Source organism: Prionailurus viverrinus, chromosome A2 (assembly GCF_022837055.1).
Source record: "Prionailurus viverrinus isolate Anna chromosome A2, UM_Priviv_1.0, whole genome shotgun sequence".
Taxonomy (NCBI): Eukaryota; Metazoa; Chordata; class Mammalia; order Carnivora; family Felidae; genus Prionailurus; species Prionailurus viverrinus.
This window is the reverse complement of record NC_062562.1, coordinates 117306104-117324755: the sequence shown is the minus strand read 5'-3', so window position 1 is coordinate 117324755 and position 18652 is coordinate 117306104. Positions and strand designations below refer to the sequence as shown.

Below are 18652 nucleotides of genomic sequence, written 5' to 3'. Positions count from 1 at the left end.
CCTTGGTTAACCTCAGCTCTGCACTCACTGGTTATGTGTTCTAGTGCAAGTTACTTAAGAGATAATGTATGTAAAGTATATGTAAAAATAGATAATATATGTAAAATGCTTGAAGACTTGCTAGATAGGTATTATTCATTCACTGGTAGTAGTCACTCATCTAGTGTTGTTTCAAAATCTGGATTAGCAGAATCAAAGAAACTATTTTGAGATTACATGGAAAACTGTTTTTAAAAACTACCATCATTTGCAGCTGTTTACTTGGGTAAATCAGACTTTTGCTTACACCAATTCAACAATTAATTGGATGCTTAGATTAACATGAGACTATAAAGTGTGACCCCAGTTTCATACTTTTCTGTTCCTCAAAGCAGCCTCTCTATTCAGAGTGATTGGCTTTATAATGAGTAAATGTTAAACATTTTAAATAAATAAATATGTAGAAATAAAATGCCTGTTTCTCATGTGTTGGTGTAATGCAAAAGCTTTTATTTGAAAATAGGCTCAGCTGGCATGGGAAAAGAATTTCAGAGCCTGAGTCAATGGAAGTTGTTACAGAGGAAAAGATTGATAGATGTAAATACCTAAAGTGTAAGTGTTTTATGTGTCAGCTAACCACATGGACCAAACTTAAAGATCAGTGTCAAATGGGGATTTGATTGTAAAACAAATATAAAAACAAAAAATTTATGCCTTAATATGTAAATAGGAAAACAGATGATTCAGAAAAGAAGAAATATTCATGAAAGAATTACTAGGAATTTTTTAATGCAAGTTACAGCAAGGAAATAACACCGTCCACCCAACAATTTGCCAAAAATTCAACATGAATGATGACAAGCCTGAAAAGGCCTCAGGAGATAGATACACATATGCTGTTGATAAATGGGAAATCGATGTACCTTTTTTGAGGAGCCATCTGATCATCTGAATCAAATGTCTAAAAATGTTTATAGTCTTTGACATAGCAATTCCATGTCTATATATCCTAAGCAAATACTCAGAGATATAATCAAATATCAAGAATATAAATATTGAATACTTTTTTTTTTTTGCATCATAGCAAAACACTGAAACAAATCTAAAAGTCCAACAGTAGATGAATGATTCAGTCGATTATGGCATATCTATAGCATGGAATTTTTTTTTTTACAGTCATTACAAATGATATTTTGGAAGAATTTTGAATAGCATGGAGAAATAGTTATGTTAATAAGCAGAACATAAAACTAGACGTGCTGTATGAGCTATATGGATGGAGAAAATGCTACATGAAAACACTCCACAACATAAACAGCTATTATATGCAGGTAGTGGGATAATGGACGACTGCTATTTCCCTTATCATTTTTCTGTAGTAAGCACAATTGTTTTTTATCAGAATTGGACGTGATTTTTTAAAAAGAGCTTAAAAGTGTTGTTAAGCAGGGTTTCAAGTGCTTTTTAAAAATTTAAAGAGTTTAAAGGTATAAATAGTAAACTGCTGTGAGCATAGAAATCTAGTTTCCAGTTTTATCATAAGTGTATATAAGCGGTGAGTCACTAACGTCTGAGCAGGAACTTGAAGACTTCCCTTGCGAATAAACTCCGTGAGTTTTAGTGCATGTAATTTTGGGTACTTCATTTAGCCATGCAGAATTCTTTTTATTTTCTGACATTCGGTCATATTCCAGATAACTGAGATTAATAGTAAACTTGAGTACTTGTCGGGTCGGGTTTTATTCACGGTTTCGTTTTTTTTGTTTGTTAGTTTGTTTGATTTTACCTAAATAATAAAATGAAAAGTCTTCTAGAGACAGTGAGGCTGATGTCCCTTTCAGGGCCTGTGCTTGAAAGCGGTGGGGACGCAAAGTCCAAAAGAAGAAGTTGCTTGCCAGCTCCGTGTCCCAACGCCAGTAACATCAGCCTGTGGAACATCCTGAGGAACAACATAGGGAAGGACCTGTCCAAGGTGGCCATGCCGGTGGAGCTGAACGAGCCGCTGAACACCCTGCAGCGGCTCTGCGAGGAGCTGGAGTACAGCGAGCTTCTGGACAAGGCCGCACAAGTCCCCAGCGCCTTGGAAAGGATGGTGAGGAGTCACTCTTCCGGCTGTGCTGTCTGGCCCCTGCTCCGGAGTCAGCCGGCCCCTCGCAGGGGGCCCGGCAAAGCTAAGACGGGCAGGGTCAGAGCTCCCCGGCTCCTCTGGTTTTCGTTTGGATTATCCTTGAAATTGGTTCATTTCTCACCAACATCTAGTTCCCCTGTGCCTGGTTATTTTCAGTCACCTCGATAGGATTTGCCATGTGGGGGAGCTTCTCTGTGACAGTTGGTGCCTGTGGGTAGTTCTGCTCTGTGGTTTTATGCTTCCTTTTTCTCCAGAACCTTCCAAGTGATGGTTCTGTTATGCCTGGCTGTAAAACATTGTCTTGAGGGCTGTCTGTGTGTTTATTTTTACTATCCCGGGTGGACAGAATTTAATTTCTTGTGCTGTTTTTCTTTTCCAGGGTAAATTTCCCTTGAGAATGTTTTTATTTTGGGAGTTGTCCCACTAGCAACTAGATTTTTGAAAAATAACATTCGAGGTTTTTACGTAAGAAAGATTATTGTTCCACCCCCACTCGTATTCTGTAGAGTAAGTTTTTGTTTTTTTTTTTTAAAGCTCTACTTAGAGCCTAGAAACACTTAGTGGTGTGATTCACATCCTTCTCCTGTCTTATGGGGTGGAGATAAGGGGACCATGGTTATAAGATGATGGCCAAATCAGCCCTTTCTGTGACCAGCTGAATTTGTTCTTTGAAAATGAGTATTCTTCCCTCTTTTTGCTCCCTCATATGTTACCTGCTCTGCAGTAAGGTCATTGTTTGAATGGGAGGCTGGGACTTCAGTGTCTTCCCCCAAATGCAGAGTCTCTGTCCTGGGCATTTACTGATGGGCCATATCGGAGTCTGCACACCCCCTGGGCTTCATGGACCTAACCCTAAGTCATCCTCTCACTGATGGAGGACACCATTCTTTTCTAAATTCTAAGCAGTCCCTAGTTTTGACCCTCATTAAAACTTCATTATTTTAGTGATTTGAAGATGAAGGGGAAATCTAACTATGGATGAAAGAGACATCCCGCTGCAGGTCCACAGTCTCCAGGGACTTCTCCATCAAAGAGACTTTCTTGATCCTAATGATAATAAGAGCAAGAGAGAAAATAACAAGCTGTGTGTGTGTGTGTGTGTGTGTGTGTGTGTGTGTGTGTGTTATCTTCTTTGTTACCCTTTCCCAGAGAATTTTTGCTGAACAAAGGGAGGCAAGTAGCTTCTAAAGCAAGTGTGAAAAGTCAACATTCGTGGACAGCTCTTTTCTTTAAAGAAAAGATTGGCTTTGAAGATGAAAATATTCTTCAAGGTGTTTCATTCTTGTGGTGATTGAGAGCCCCTTAGGATGTCAGCTGATTGATTGGTGGAATTGACCTTGAGAAGAAGTTTGAGGGAAGGCTTTGCATTCAAGTACAATGCATCTGGAAGGGAAAGTGCAGGAAGGCATTGTGCAGCAACCCTGTCCCTGGGTTGTTTACTGCCCTGCAGGTCAGCTCATGCCCCTGAATAGATTCTCTCTCATGTTGCCTCAAAGGAGTATGCTTCATTGTGCCTGTTCCCCTCCCTCACTTCTCCCCCGACCCAGCATTATGGATGACACCAGGTTCTGTCATAAATGTTGTTACATTTTAAATTGTGAAGGTGATTCAGGGTCGATCCAACATTCCAGAGAGGCAGTGTGAACTTTCTTCAGCCAGTAGAACACATATGGGGAAGCAAAGAGAAGAGCAGATACCCGGACTTTGAGAACAAAGACAGAATTGAGCCTCCTGAACTGAGTTTTTGTAAGCTAACCAGATGCTCTGCAGTATTCTATAGTGTGAGTGGTTAAGGTGGGTCCTATTGCAGAAGGCTTAAGAAAAGTTAGATGACTAGTGAAAGACACTCAGCTTCCTCCCCCCACCCCGCCAACACACAATATAAGAAACCTCATGAAATGTGCTGGGAAGAGGAGACATTGAGATTGTTAACTAGGTTCAATTTCTGCACCCCACCCCTCGCCAAAAAAGGCAAAAAGAATAACGCATCTCCTTGATGCCCCAAAAGGAGAACTTGATGGTGACAGCCTCACAGTGAGTGCTTATTTCATGTTTACCTATAGTTTTTTCCTTCCTTTATCTTTTGATTTTTCATTTTTCCTCCCAGAAAGCAAGACACTTTTAAAGGCACTGTGCCCTGTCCTGGGACTTGTTACCCAGACAGGGGATTACTATCACAGATTTTCTTTTGTCAAAATGAGTTTGTAGGTTTCTACAGTATCAAATTAGGAAGGGTTGCTTGTTCCTGGATTTGGGGAAGTTTGGCTTTTTTTATGCTCTTCTTTCTCCTTCCTGAAAATCAGGATTCTCAGATTTCGTCAGGTTTAGAGGTACTGAACTTAACAGCTCAAAAACAGGGTAGATCCCTTGATAAATATCATCCTCTTGAAAGCCTCTTTTTAGGCATCAGAACAGATGGACAGTTTGAAAATGTTTGCTTCACTGGTCTCTAGGCCAAGATGGACATTATTTAAACCTGCAACTTTAAGCCAAAGTTAGTTTGGTGGTCTCTAAACCAGAGACAAATTGTTGGCTTTCCAAAACAAACCATAAAGAGAGAAATAAAGGTTTTATTTTCTTCATGTGTTTGTAAAACGATTTCTTGGAGACCAAGAAATAATAAAGTTCTTTCTTCCTTCTCCTCAGGTGTACGTGGCAGCCTTTGCTGTATCAGCATATGCATCTAGCTATTTCCGAGCTGGGAGCAAGCCCTTCAATCCTGTTCTTGGAGAAACCTATGAGTGTATCCGTGAGGACAAAGGCTTCCGGTTTTTCTCAGAGCAGGTGGATATGTACCCTTTCTGTTTGTTATGTACACCCTTTTCGTCCACTGGTGCTAGAGGAGTCGCTTACGCTTTCTATTACATCTGCTTTTGAAATATTTATTGTCCACTTTTCGCTGGCTTTAAGCAACTTAGATAATTACAGTGCTTTTACACATAAAGAGAAGGAACGATTTCCCTTCACCTGAAACCTAGTTGCCCCCAGGCACATGAAGGTACTAGCAATGCTGAGCGAGCCTTTGACCATAGGCATCAACAGCACCCTTTGTGTAAAGTCATAGTGAGGCAACTTTTCAAACTGTGATTTAAGGTTTAAAGTAAGATGCCCCCTTACTCATTGACATTGTCCTTCTAGAGGATGAATGCCCCCATCAGAATGGATAGCATCAAATAACGGCATTATTCTTGATTCCATTTAAGAGGAACCATTCATTCATATATTTATTTAATCACTGAATCTTTCCCGAGCATGTCACACATATCCAGCCTTGTTCCAGGTGTGGGGAGACTGCAGTGGGCTGGGGGCTGGGGTCAGTGTCGGTCTTCCTGTAATGGATGGACATACTTTATACTTATGTAGCCTGAGTTCCTTGAGGTTCCATGAGACTTGCCCACCTAAGCATTAGCAGGTAATAATTTTTAGGAACAAAGAGCAGGGTCTCTGGTGCTGGCCTAGGTTCAAATCTCAGCTCTAGCTCTCAACAGGTTTGTTTGTAACCCAGCACAAATTACTTAGCTTCAGTTTCCTCCTTAAAGTGGAAATAGTAACAGTGGTGCAGACCTCAGACGGCTTTGTGACAGTTAAATGAGATACTCTCTACAATGCACTCGGAACGGTGTCTGATACATGGAGTATAAAGCCTTAGATGGGTGTCTGCTGTCGTTATTATGACAGCGTAGTTGGTAATAGCGGAATATTGGGAACCTCTCAAGGATCTGTCAATATGGAATTATTTCGCTAAGATAGGATGCATTGATACAGATAATAAAAAATAATCCTCTCACCCCTGCTTATGACAGCGACTGGACACGTCTGCCCTCTGTATGTCCCTAAATGTTAGCCCAGGAACATGGAACACAGTTGCTTCGCTACATTTCTCTCCTCCCAGTTCTTAGAAAACTGAGGAAAAATGGGTGGATTTTTGCTAGAATATTGCTTTCCTTCCTGTTGTCTTGCTGCCCCCTTTATCAGTGGATTTGCATTTGGGGGGTAGGAAAGGAAAGCTGGTATAGCTGACAGACTTAAGAGTATGGTGCTTGTCTCAACTAGAAATTACAAGCAGTGTTCTCTGAAACCCAAAGGAGAATGAATATACAATAATCCCAAAGCACATCTTTAGTAGATTGCCAGTTAGAAGCTAAAACAGGAAATTAAACACTGATATTGGGGATGCGGGGGGTTAAATCAGTAGTTAAAAGGGTAAGATAATTAGATTCAGATTCAACTGGGTTATTTAAATACTAATGCTAAAATGGAATGAGAATAAATGAAAATATAATTTGGTTACCATGGCATTATATGCGTTCATGCGAAAAAATAAAGGCCAAAAATAGCCCGGACTACAGCAGACAATCAGGACAGGATGAGTGGTATAAGGAAAGAGTTAGTAACGTGAGCTGGTGTAAAGCTGAGCTTCAATCCCATGAGCCCCTGACAGGGCAGGGCCAAATTCCGGATCTGCTTGTGTACCTCCAGTGGTGCCATGGAGAGAGAAAGCAGAGCTCCTGGGCACATGGGCACAAAGACAGAAAGAGCATTACATAACTTAGTCTTTGGTTCCATGAAATGGATCCCAAAGAAATAAGCAAGAAAGACATCTAGTCATTGTTAGTAGCAGAAGGTGTGCTCGATGTAACGTAGACCCGCTTTCCAACCCTAACCCCACCACATGCTCTGTGTGTGGCCTTGTACGAGCTACTTCAACTTTCTGAGCCTCAGTAGTGTCTTTATAAAATAGGAATGATTGTGCTTAGCTGCGACTCATAGGTCGCAGTAAGGCTCTAGTGAAATAATACACTGAGATATAAAATACTTGCACTGAAGACGGTAAACGTTCAGCACGTGGTTATTGCTCTCATTTTTAGAGGCAGCTTTTAAAGTGCTTTCTAATATGCAGTGTCAAGAATAGTAAATAAGATATACTGTATCTATTCCACTAATTCAAATGGTTTGAAGAGGGCATCCTGTCACTGGCGAGTCTCTGACAGAAAGTCAGCCACGAGGCGGCCGGGAGTCCTCACAGCTGACGTCCCTATGGTAGCACCAGCAGTCCTGCTCATGATGGAGCCACTTCACCCGTCTGGAATTTAGCCTATGGCCTCAGATACCCAAGAATGGATGAGTCTTTCAGGCACAGACTCACTCTAGCTAATCCTTTAGGAAACTGATATATAAACAAGAGTGCTGTTCTATGCATTTACTATAAAAAAAAATAGACCTCTTATGGGGACCAGAGGGCCTTGGTTGCATGACCCAGCATACTTTCGCCATAAACAGGTCACTTGGGAACCCGGAATTTAATCACCAGGTAAGTGTACAATAAGAAGGGGAGGTGGCTGTGGAATTTGATGTGCTCCGCTGCCCGTTGCCCCAGGAGTGGAAAGGGTTTTGTCCAGGGCTCCTTTTCCGGGCCACCAGGAGACTCTTCAGTTCAGCCTCCTGCACTCCCCCCTCACCCTTACTTATGATGACCAGCTGACCCGTTGTGCAAGAAGACCTAACTTAACACATCTAAAGAGCGTGCCAGGGTGTTTGTTGTGTCTCATGCCGGCACCTGCCAGGATGGCCCTTTCTGCTTCCGGCCTAGGAGACAGTCTCCCTTTATGGAGACAGCGTGACTCTACCGTCATGCATTATATACGTGTGATAATACGTCAGCTTTCAGAGTTTGGGGCCTTCTTTGCTTTATTACACCTCTCCACAGTGAGTAGAGTTTACCGAATGATTAATAAACTGGGTAGGACCTCCAAATGAGTATTTTAGGGTGGAAGTTTATTCTAACAAGGACCTTGATAGAAACCATGTATCCAAGTGAAAGGACCTGGAAGGAAACTAGGGCAACTCAGCTCTTCCACTGAGTTTTCTAGATTTGAAAAGCAGTGTCTGTCCTTTTCCGGAAGCCTTTGGATGTTGTTGCTTTGTGGTTTGGTTGGGGGTGTGGATGTTCGACGCAGTCAGAGGCCAAAAAATTTGAAGTAATTGCTACTTCGCAGAGTTTGGTTGCATCACAGCTTGCTCCTCTGTATTGTTTCTCACCTAAGCAACCCCCAAATGCAATATGAAAATGACTCATGGGGTCAGAAACCAGAGAAAGCATTTGCTGTTCACATTTTCCTCAGAAAAATGAACTGTTAGGTTTGCGGAGTGCTTTATGCTTTTCGGACTTGTGCAGGATCTTATTTGATCTTCAAAGTACCCGCTGTGTGGCAGATGAGGTGAGGATCAATTCTAGGCAAGAAGACGGAGGCCTGGAACATTAGCATCTCCCAGTGCCCTGCACCAGAAATGTTGGAATGTTTCCATTCCGGTGGCCTCCCTGCCTCACCTTTCTTGGAGTCTCTTGTAAGTGTAGTTACTCAGAGCTGCCAAGGCCATTGGCTACCAATGGGAATAGAGCATTATGTGCGCCGATCAGACTCTGGGACTTTGCCTGCCATTGTCACTTACACCTTTCATCCTCCAAACCCACATAGGACTTTGTTCCCAGCTCCCACTGTGGTCTGGGGAGTGGTCTTTGTGAATGAGCAGCATTCAGGAGTAAGTCATAAACATTCCTGTCTGTGTTCTAACCCCTGGCAGTTCTACCTTCTCTGGGGAGGAGTTTGCTTTGTGCCAAGAAATGTGATTCAGCCTCGGTTGTCTAAATAAGCTCAGAGAAAGGGGAATTCAAAAATGACTTCCTTTTTCTGAAGTCCTTTTTGAATTCCCCCTTTTTCTCCTCAGGGACTAAGCATCCTGCTGGTAGGTTCTTCCTTACTCAGTTCCCCTGCTGCCTGGCAAAGGGCTAGCAAGCTGGCTCAGGGCTTCATCAGGGACTGGACAGGTCAGAAAACTTGTTTCAGTTAACTTTGCTTCTCTTTTTATACCTTTGGGAGAGGTTTGGTATCTAAAGGATATGCAGTTAAGCTATTACCTAAAAGTGGCTATCCCTGATTATCTGGAACTTCAGCTGTCCGATCACTGTTCGAGTCATTTTTACCATTCATCCCACCCCCCGGACCCTCCTCCCCCAGCCATGTACTGTTGAGAGTTCGTGACAGAAAAGCTGAATGGAGTTTTTGAAGGTTACTAAAATGTAACAGGTTCAAATGAAGTATTTTTTCCTTTGATCTCCAGCCTCAGCCCTTCTTGCTTTTCGGTTACTCATCAAGAGAACCCCGAACATATATTCTTGGACAGACTTATAAATACCACTCCTATCACTTCTCTCCCAGCCCGTCACCCCTCAGTGGTTCTTTGATCTACTAGTAGGCAGAGTTAGTTACTACTGATTAAAGTGGCATCTTATTTAAAGACGTTATCAGAAAGGAAATTCAGGCTGTTCAAATAAAACTAGCAATAAATGGAATACAAGGCAAGTAAACCAGTGCTTTTCACGTCTGGGTCAAGTCCTCGCTTCACGTGTTTTTGTTTCTGTTTTGGCAAGAAGCCACGTGCTTGTCAAACCAGGTGATTAACTCTGAACATGGGGGAAGAGAAAATAATTGGCAGTTGCATTCTCCCAAAGATCAGGCCAGCAGCCTTGGCGTCATCCTTAATAGCTTTTTCTTAGAATCCATATCCTATTTATCAGCAAATCCTGGGGTCTTCCTTCAGAAGCCTTCCTTCCAAAGCCAGCCATTTTCACTGCCTCCCCCACTGGGGTTAGCCTCCAAGCCCAAGCAATGGCAGTCAGTGACTGGGATTGTTGTGATAGACTCATTCACTGGTCTCTTGTTTCCATAGCCAATTCCTCACCCAACAGCCAGAGCGATTGCTTCAAAATGCAAGTAACACCTGCTCTAAAACCTCCAGTGATTTCCCTTGTCACTTGGAATAAAATCCAAACTCCTGGCCATGGCCCCAGAAAGCCCCACCAAGATGCTAGCTCCAGAGAGCATGCCTGTCGCACCTCTGCTCATTCAGCTCCAGGCACTTTTTGCCCCTCTTCAAACATACGGAGTGTTTGCCAGCCCTGAGCAGTGCCCGTGCTGTCTGGGATGCACTTATCCCAGTTTTCCACGTGCTTAACTTCCTTATTTCTCTTAGCCCCAGACACTTCCACTGTAGAGTCCTGCCCCTACCACCATGTCTGGAACAGCACTCCCGCTTACCATCCCCCCATCCTCACGCCTTGCTTTCTTCTTAACGCATGGCACAACTGAAAAATTATGTACTCATTTCTTTATTATCTATCTTGCAATCATGAAGGCTTTTGTTTCTTTGATTTCTCATTGTATCCCCAGTGACAAGGACAGTGCCTGACATATCATATGCTTTTTCTTTTTTTTTTTTTTCTTTCTTTTTACTGATTAGTAAATGACAAATGCTGTGGGAAGAATGGCCACTTGGTCCCTCTCTGCATGATTTCTTACCTAGCACTTGTCCTCTTTTCCACAAGCTGACCTTCAAGATAGGAGGTGAGTCAGGAGCTAGGAAGACTGAAAAATTAGGTCTCTGGACAGCTGCAGAAGTGATGTATCTAAGGGATATTTTTCTAAATTTAAAAAAGATATACTTACAAAAATACACAAATATTGAAATATACTCTTTCCCCATCTGCCTCTCCCCATACCACTTGCCTCTTCTATAAAGTACATTCAAAATATAAATCAAAAATGATTAGGTTCTAATCAGAAATTATTAATGATTAGGTAAGTCTTGAGATATACAGATAAATTCTAAGAATTTTCAACCACTAGGGGAACTCACTGGTTTTGGGCTTGTGGAAAGAAAGATGCATATAAATACCTGCACAATAAAAACCATATATACTAATTTCCTGAATGTTTGAGAATCTTTACCAATTAGAAAGTGCTCTTATTTGATTGGGATGGTGGAGAGGGATGATAAGAACCCCTTTAAATTGGATTTATCCAGTAGCCTGACAGACAGGACAGTGTCTGCTTCAGGACTGGGTCAGTTCAGACCCAAACTCAAAATCCAATGCCTTTCTGGGTTACATCTGGGTTAAGATATAACAGGAATAGAAACTCAATCAAATCCCATACTAAGGTTAGATTGTGCCCATCATTCTCTACTCCAGTAGATTTTAGAAAGATTGCCATCAACAAAGATTAAATTACGAACCTTGAGTTACCCCCTTTCGATGGGCCCTTTGAGTTAGTCTAAGCCCTGGTATAATCTTTTTCCATTTGGCTGACATCCACTGATGCTGGGATTTGAAGAAGACCATTGGGAATAGATGTTAGATTTAGAGCATTTTGAAGTCAGAGGGATCCTCAGACCTCATTTTACAAAGAAATAAATGAGACTCAGAATAGAAGGTCAGACTCCAAAGATTCTTTGTCTAAATATCCTCGGGATGGGAACTTAATGGTGTGTGGAGGCTTTGGGAAGTGACCAGAGCTCAGCCTTGAGAACAGCCATAGAGAGGCAGCTAGGACATAAAGCAAAGAGCATTGGATTTGGAATCAGAAGACCTTGGTGTAAAGCACCACCCCTTGTCACTTAGTAACTGTGTAGCATTGGATGGGTCCTTTGTTTCCTAATTTATAAAATAAGGCGAGTGAAGACACAAGGTTACCATGATAACTAAGTGGAAATACTACTCATGAAAAATGGCTAAAATTTAGTATCCGCCCACTTCATACCAGTGGATGATCCTGACATGTTAATTGTGTCTTCTTTTTGTTTGCAAAGTCACTGGCATTAGCCCTATTTTACAGATGAGGTCACTCAGGCCCAAGATGTTTAAAAACTTGCTCAAGGCCATTCGGCCAGTAGATGATGTTGCCTGGTTAGGACCTATATCTATGGAACCCCAAAAGTGCTCCCTTGTTCCCTGACACTTAGTGTAGCACATGGCAGATGTTCCAGAAATGTTTCATGAATAAATACCTGTTGTGAGGAAATACATCGAAGAAAACGAAGACACCAATTTCATTTTCCTGAGAAGCTTTGTAAACTTCTTAAAAGAAATGTGCACCAAATAAATCACTCCCAAAGGCCTTTTTAAGCCAGAAAAAAAAAAAAAAAGCAAAAGCATTGATACTGTGAATGTTGAGATTTACTCATTCAGGAAACATCCTTTGAACCCATGTAAAGTCATTCTGCGAAGCACTGATTCATGTATCTGACATAATAGTTTTAAAAGGTCGAGGTTGCCTTTTTATGGGACATATATATGCTTTATGGACTGATAGGGCTTCTTTTGTAATTCATGTGGACAGTGTATTTATCCCTGTTTTATGGGATTTAAAATTATTACAGAAGAGGTTTATAGTTTGTATATACTGTATTTTGCTTTAATGTTTACATTTGGCTCCACCTACTAAATGCCAAATTCTTGATCAAGATTGTGAATCCTACATTTTTTACTACATTGTTTCTGCGGGAATAAATACGATCGCCTTTTAATAGTTTACTTTAAAATATGCCTACGTTATGGGGGAGGGGGAACATTCCATAGCTCCTCACCTGCTACAGGGGGAAGGGAGGGGAGAAGTAGGGTGTGGGTGTTGTCTTGCCTCATTTAGTTTTATATGATCCCAAGGTTTAAAAATTAACTCCACTGCTTTCATTGATAGTCCGGAGTGGGTGTGGGGTCGGCAGGGGTGCGGAGGCAGTGGGGAGAAAAGAGGGATGGGTTTGCAACATTTTGTGATAAAAAGTATCTCCAAAGGAGTTCAATTAAAAAAGAAGACAATGGGGCACCTGGGTGGCTCAGTTAGTTAAGCATCTAACTTCGACTCAGGTCGTAATCTCAAGGCTTGTGGGTTCAAGCCCGGAGCTGGGCTCTACACTGATAGCTCAGAGTCTGGAGCCTGCTTCGGATTCTGTGTCTCCCTCTCTCTCTGCCCCTCCCCTGCTCATGCTCTGTCTCTCTCTCTCTCTCTCTCTCTCTCTCTCTCTCAAAAATAAATAAACATTAAAAAAATAATTATATTAAAAAATAAAAAGGAAGACAATGAAGGCCAGCAGAGAGTTGCATTTTAGGAGTTAGGCTTCTAAAGCATGCTGGAAGTAAAAAATGACCTGAAAAATCCCATAGGCACAGAGTGGGGCTACATTTTTTTTATTCATTACTTACATATAAAACCCAATGGTCATCCCAACAAGTGCCCTCATCCCCATCAACTTTGTTCTCTGTATTTAAGAGTCTCTTATGGTTTGCCTCCATCTCCATTTTTATCTTATTTTTCCTTCCCTTCCCCTATGATCATCTGTTAAGTCTCTCAAATTCCACAAACGAGTAAAATCATGGGATAGCTTTCTCTGACTGACTTATTTCATTTAGCATAATACCTTCCAGTTCTATCATTGTTGCAAATGGCAAGATTTCATTCATTTTCATACCGACTTGTACTCCATTGTATATATATAACCACACCTTCTTTATCCATTCATCCATTGAGGGACGTTTGGGCTCTTTCCATACTTAGGCTATTATTGATAACGCTGCTATAAACATTGGGGTGCATGTGCCCCTTCAAACCAGCATTTTTGTATCCTTTGGATAAATTCCTAGTAGTGCAATTGCTGGGTCATAGGGTAGTTCTATTTTTAATTTTTTGAGGAACCTCCACTCTCTTTTCCGGAGCAGCTGTACCAGTTTGCATTCCCACCAGCAGTGCAAGAAGGTTCCCCTTTCTCCACATCCTCGCCAACATCTGTTGTTTCCTGAGTTATTGATTTTAGCTACTCTGACCGGTATGAGATGGTATCTCATTGTGGTTTTGATTTGTATTTTCCTGATGATGAGTGTTGTTGAGCGTCTTTGCTTGTGTCTGTTTGGAGAGGGGCTACATTCTTAAGAGGTCTGTGGTAACTAAAACCATCCAAGGGACAGCAAATTTGCATCTCCCACCTTGTATCAGAACTAGGATTTATGGTCACTGAGACCTGAAAGATACCTGCCCTGTTGAAATCGGGTCAAGCTGGCACAGTTGAAATGCCATCAGTTAAATGTGTATGTGGCACGGCTCTCTCCCTGAGTTCCTCACCCAGCAGAGTGGCACCTATGAGTGGTTTTCATATCATGTTCCTTGTTACAGCTGAGGGTCCAGAGCAAGGTAAGAGGAGTCACCTCCTCACTGGAAACCACTGATACGCACCAAAACCGCTGCCTTTCACCTCTCTCTCTTCCCTCTCAATGTGTTTGGGAAATGTTACTTAGTTTCTCTGGGTTTGGTCTCCTCACGTGTGACGTGAAGGTATTAGGCTAGATGCTCTAAGTATAAGATACTTCACTGAGAACCAGCTAAGTCACAGAAATTTTGAAACATTGTTGTCGGCATAACTCTGGTTTCACTGGTACTGAATCCTAGTAACGGTACATTCGCCACTCACATGCCTGGAGTTACTAAGATAACAAGGAAATCTAACTCAGGAGCCATGTTTCCTTTAGCTTCTTCATTAGTGAATAAAACAGAAATAATGACCCCAGTGACAGAACACAGGGGGATGTGCCATAGTCTCTATTCCAGGGGATTCTCTTTCCTAGAACAAAATTACATTATTTACTGAAGATATTTTTATCTTGACAGAAAATGAATAAAATGTGTATCTTAGCAGTTGGCTAACATTTCTTCAATGATTGTTTGGCTCTTTAAAAAAAAATTTTTTTTTAACACTTTGTTTTATTTTTTGAGAGACAGAGTCAGAGCAGGGGACGGGCAGAGAGAGAAGGAGACACAGAATCTGAAGCAGGCCCCAGGCTCTGAGTTGTCAGGACAGAGACTGATGCAGGCCTCGAACTCATGAACTGCGAGTTCATGACCTGGGCCAAAGTCACATGCCTAACCGACTGAGCCACCCAGGTGCCCTGGCTCTTTCTTTTATAGAAACATTATTCTTTTAAAAAATTATCTTGGATCAATCAGTCTTTTAGGTGATTTGGAAAGAGGCTGGGCTTTGTGATACAGAGCTTTCAAAGGAGCAAAATCTGAGCTGGAGCATTTTAGTGTGGCTCAGAAGCAGCATTCTAAAATATCTATTATCTGACATCTTAATTAAAACATTTGCAGGTACTTTCACAACAGCTAATAGAGATTTTGACATTGGTAGCCAGTGTCAGATTATATGGTTTATGAACAGGCGCCCTTGCATGCCCTTGCTTTTGCTTCACACTTTCCAAAACATCTCTTTATCCTCAACATTTGCCTCTTTGGCTGTTTTTCCCAGAGCTTCCAGATGCTTCCATCATCTGATTTCTTCTTAGGCCTGAGGAATTTGAGCAAATCAGGGCTGAGTGTATCAGGAGCGCCCTCTTGAGGACAGATTTGTTGAAGGAAAACTAAACTTCTTCGCTTTGACACTGCACACTGTTACATCTCAAGGCCAAGGGTGAAGGAATGGATTTTATGAGACGTGAAAGTCAATTAATTTTTTGTTTTCTGGATTTTACTTCCATTAGGTCAGCCACCATCCACCTATCTCTGCATGTCACGCTGAGTCTGGAAATTTTGTTTTCTGGCAAGGTAATGTGCTAATATATTTGGCCTCCATCATTTTTTGTGATGTTATAGATTTGTTTTAATCAGGAACTATGGCAAGTGCTTGTTAAGATCAAAAGTATGCCCTGGACTTGGGCTTTGTCGGATGGATTACACCACTTGGTGTTCATGCCTTCATCTCTGAACAGTTACTGATGTTTGTCTACTTCATAATTAAGGATTCAGGAGGATAATTTAAGTTGTTCCCTTAAAAAAAAAAAATTTCCATCTATGTCTAGGCCACCACCATTTTATTCCTGTAACTTTTTTCTCTAATTCCACAGCCACTTGAAATGCCTTGTGTATTTTAAGAGACACTAAATACTTACAGGCATTTATCAGAGTCTAGACAACAGGGTTCTTTTTGCTTTTAAAAAATTTAATTTTTTTTTTAAACATCACGTTTTATTATTAAAAAATTTTTTTTAATGTTTTTATTTATTTTTGAGACAGAGAGAGACAGAGCATGAACGGGGGAGAGACAGGGAGAGAGGGAGACACAGAATCGGAAGCAGGCTCCAGGCTCTGAACTGTCACCACAAAGCCTAACACGGGGCTCAAACTCACAGACTGTGAGATCATGACCTGAGCTAAAGTCGGACGCTTAACCGACTGAGCCACCCAGGCACCCCTAAACATCACATTTTATATTGCTGACTTTTTTTTAGTTGGGGAGTTGTTGTCCCTATATTCAGTTTATATTTTGGATTTGGGAGGAGGGTGGGTTGTTCTGAAGAATAAATAAGACTGAAAATATTTCCTAAATGGATTAATTAATTTTATTAAGTTTTATATTTATTCAAAAGGCAGAGTGTACTTTAGGAGGAGAATTTGAACATCCTGGGTTTTCAAACAATGATTTTCAAACAATGAGCACACATCAGTTTTTAAAGCATTTTTCTCTGCTCACAGTGATAACACCTGAGTTACCACATTGCCTTTTCAAAAAACCCTATAAAAGTTAAAAGATATAAAAGAATATTTTGCAAAAAAAAATAATAATAATAATCCCCCCCCTCCACCCCAATCCCCAGCCACTCAGTTCCTCTCTCTGGAGACAATATCGCTTTAGGTTGCAAGTACCGTAGTTCCCTTTCGGAATCTTTGCCAGTAAAGTTTAGAATTGAAGCTTGATTAGAAACTTCTCTAACTTTCACTGAAACCCTCTGGGAAGAATTCTTATAAGATCTCTAACTTCCTAATTGCTAAGAGTCACTGACCACAGAAGCATATTATGATGATGATGATGTGATGTATTATGTGATGGGAAGGATTTTCTCCCAAGTAGTTTCTGTGTGCCCCTTACCTTACACAACAGTATTCTCTTCAGTCTCCATTCTCCTTTCTCATCAGCCTTTTCCTGGGCAATCCCACCTATTCCCATAGGCTCATGACTCCCAAATCTTGCCTTTTTTTTTTTTTTTAGTTTATTTATTTATTTTGAGAGAGAGAGAGAGAGAGAGAGAGAGAGAGCGAGCAGGGGAAGGGCAGAGACAGAGAGAGAGAGAGAGGGAGAGAGAATCCCCTAAGTAGCCTCCATGCTATCAACACAGAGCCCAATGTGGGGCTTGACCTCACAAACCTGTGAGATCACGACCTGACCCCAGATCAAGTGTCAGACGCTGAACCAACTGAGCCACCCACGTGCCCCTCTTGCTTTTTAATCCAATCTGACATTTCTCTGCCTTTTAATCAGGTTGTTTAAACCAGTTACACTTATTATGATTATTGATGAAGTTGGGTTTAAATGTGGCCTCTTATTATCTGTTTTCTGTTTGTTGCATCTGTTCTTTGTTCACCTTGTTTTCTTTCTCTGCCTTCTTTGGGACTGAGTACTTTCTATGATTCCATCATACCTCCTTTGTTGGCTTATTAGCTAAAACCTCTGTTTCATTGTTTTAGTTGTTACTTTAGGGTTTATATTATGTATCTTTAATATAGTCTATCTTCAAGTAATATGCCACTTCACATATAGTGTAATAAACTTACAAAAGTATACCTCCATTTCCCTTCTCCTAACCTGTGACCTCTGTGCTACTGTGAACATAACATTTTATTTACGTACGTTATAAACCCCACAATACAACATTACTGTTTTTGCTTTAAACAGCCAATTATCTTTTTATGGTAACAACTTTATTGAGATAAAATTTGTATGTCATACAATTCCCCTATTAAAAAGTATAATTCACTGAGGTTTAGTATATTCACAAAGTTGTCCAGTTACCATCACAATCAATTTTAGAACATTTTTAAATATTTATTGTCCAATTGGCTTCCATACAACACCCAGTACTCATCCTAACAAGGGCCCTCCTTAATACCTGTCACCCGCTTTCCCCTCTCTCCCACCCTCATCAACCCTCAGTTTGTTCTCTGTATTTAAGAGTCTCTTATGGGGTGCCTGGGTGGCGCAGTCGGTTAGGCGTCCGACTTCAGCCAGGTCACGATCTCGCGGTCTGTGAGTTCGAGCCCCGCGTCGGGCTCTGGGCTGGTGGCTCAGAGCCTGGAGCCTGTTTCCGATTCTGTGTCTCCCTCTCTCTCTGCCCCTCCCCCGTTCATGCTCTGTCTCTCTCTGTCCCAAAAATAAATAAACGTTGAAAAAAAAAAATTAAAAAAAAAAAAAAGAGTCTCTTATGGTTTGCCTCCCTCCCTCTCTATTTGTAACTTTATCCACCTTTCCCTTCCCCCATGGTCTTCTGTTAAGTTTCTCAGGATCCACATGTGAGTGAAAGCATATGGTATCTGTCTTTCTCTGACTGACTTATTTCACTTAGCATAATCCCTCCAGTTCCATTCGTGTTGCTGCAAATGGCAGGATTTCATTCTTTCTCATTGCCAAGTAGTATTCCATTGTATGTATCCATCCATAGTTGATGGACATTTAGGCTCTTTCCATAATTGAGCTATTGTTGAAAGCGCTGCTATAAACATTGGGGTTCATGTGCCCCTATGCATCAGCACTCCTGTATCCCTTGGGTAAATTCCTAGTAGTGCTATTGCTGGGTCGTAGGGTAGTTCCATTTTTAATTTTTTGAGGAACCTCCACACTGTTTTCCAGAGCAGCTGCACCAGTTTGCATTCCCACCGACAGAACAGTTTCATC

At 41.3% G+C, this 18652-nt stretch overlaps 1 protein-coding gene across 5 annotated transcripts in view; it reads left to right on the top strand.

Annotated features, from left to right (window-relative positions):
- The window catches only part of OSBPL3 (oxysterol binding protein like 3), a 178578-nt gene that overhangs the window by 143229 nt on the left and 16697 nt on the right, over positions 1-18652 (top strand). For all 5 annotated transcript variants that reach the window (XM_047831567.1, XM_047831565.1, XM_047831566.1 and 2 more), the window contains 3 exons: positions 1821-2071; positions 4754-4891; positions 15468-15531. In XM_047831567.1, coding sequence (XP_047687523.1) covers positions 1821-2071; positions 4754-4891; positions 15468-15531 — 453 coding nt within the window. The remainder of the gene's footprint in view (positions 1-1820; positions 2072-4753; positions 4892-15467; positions 15532-18652) is intronic.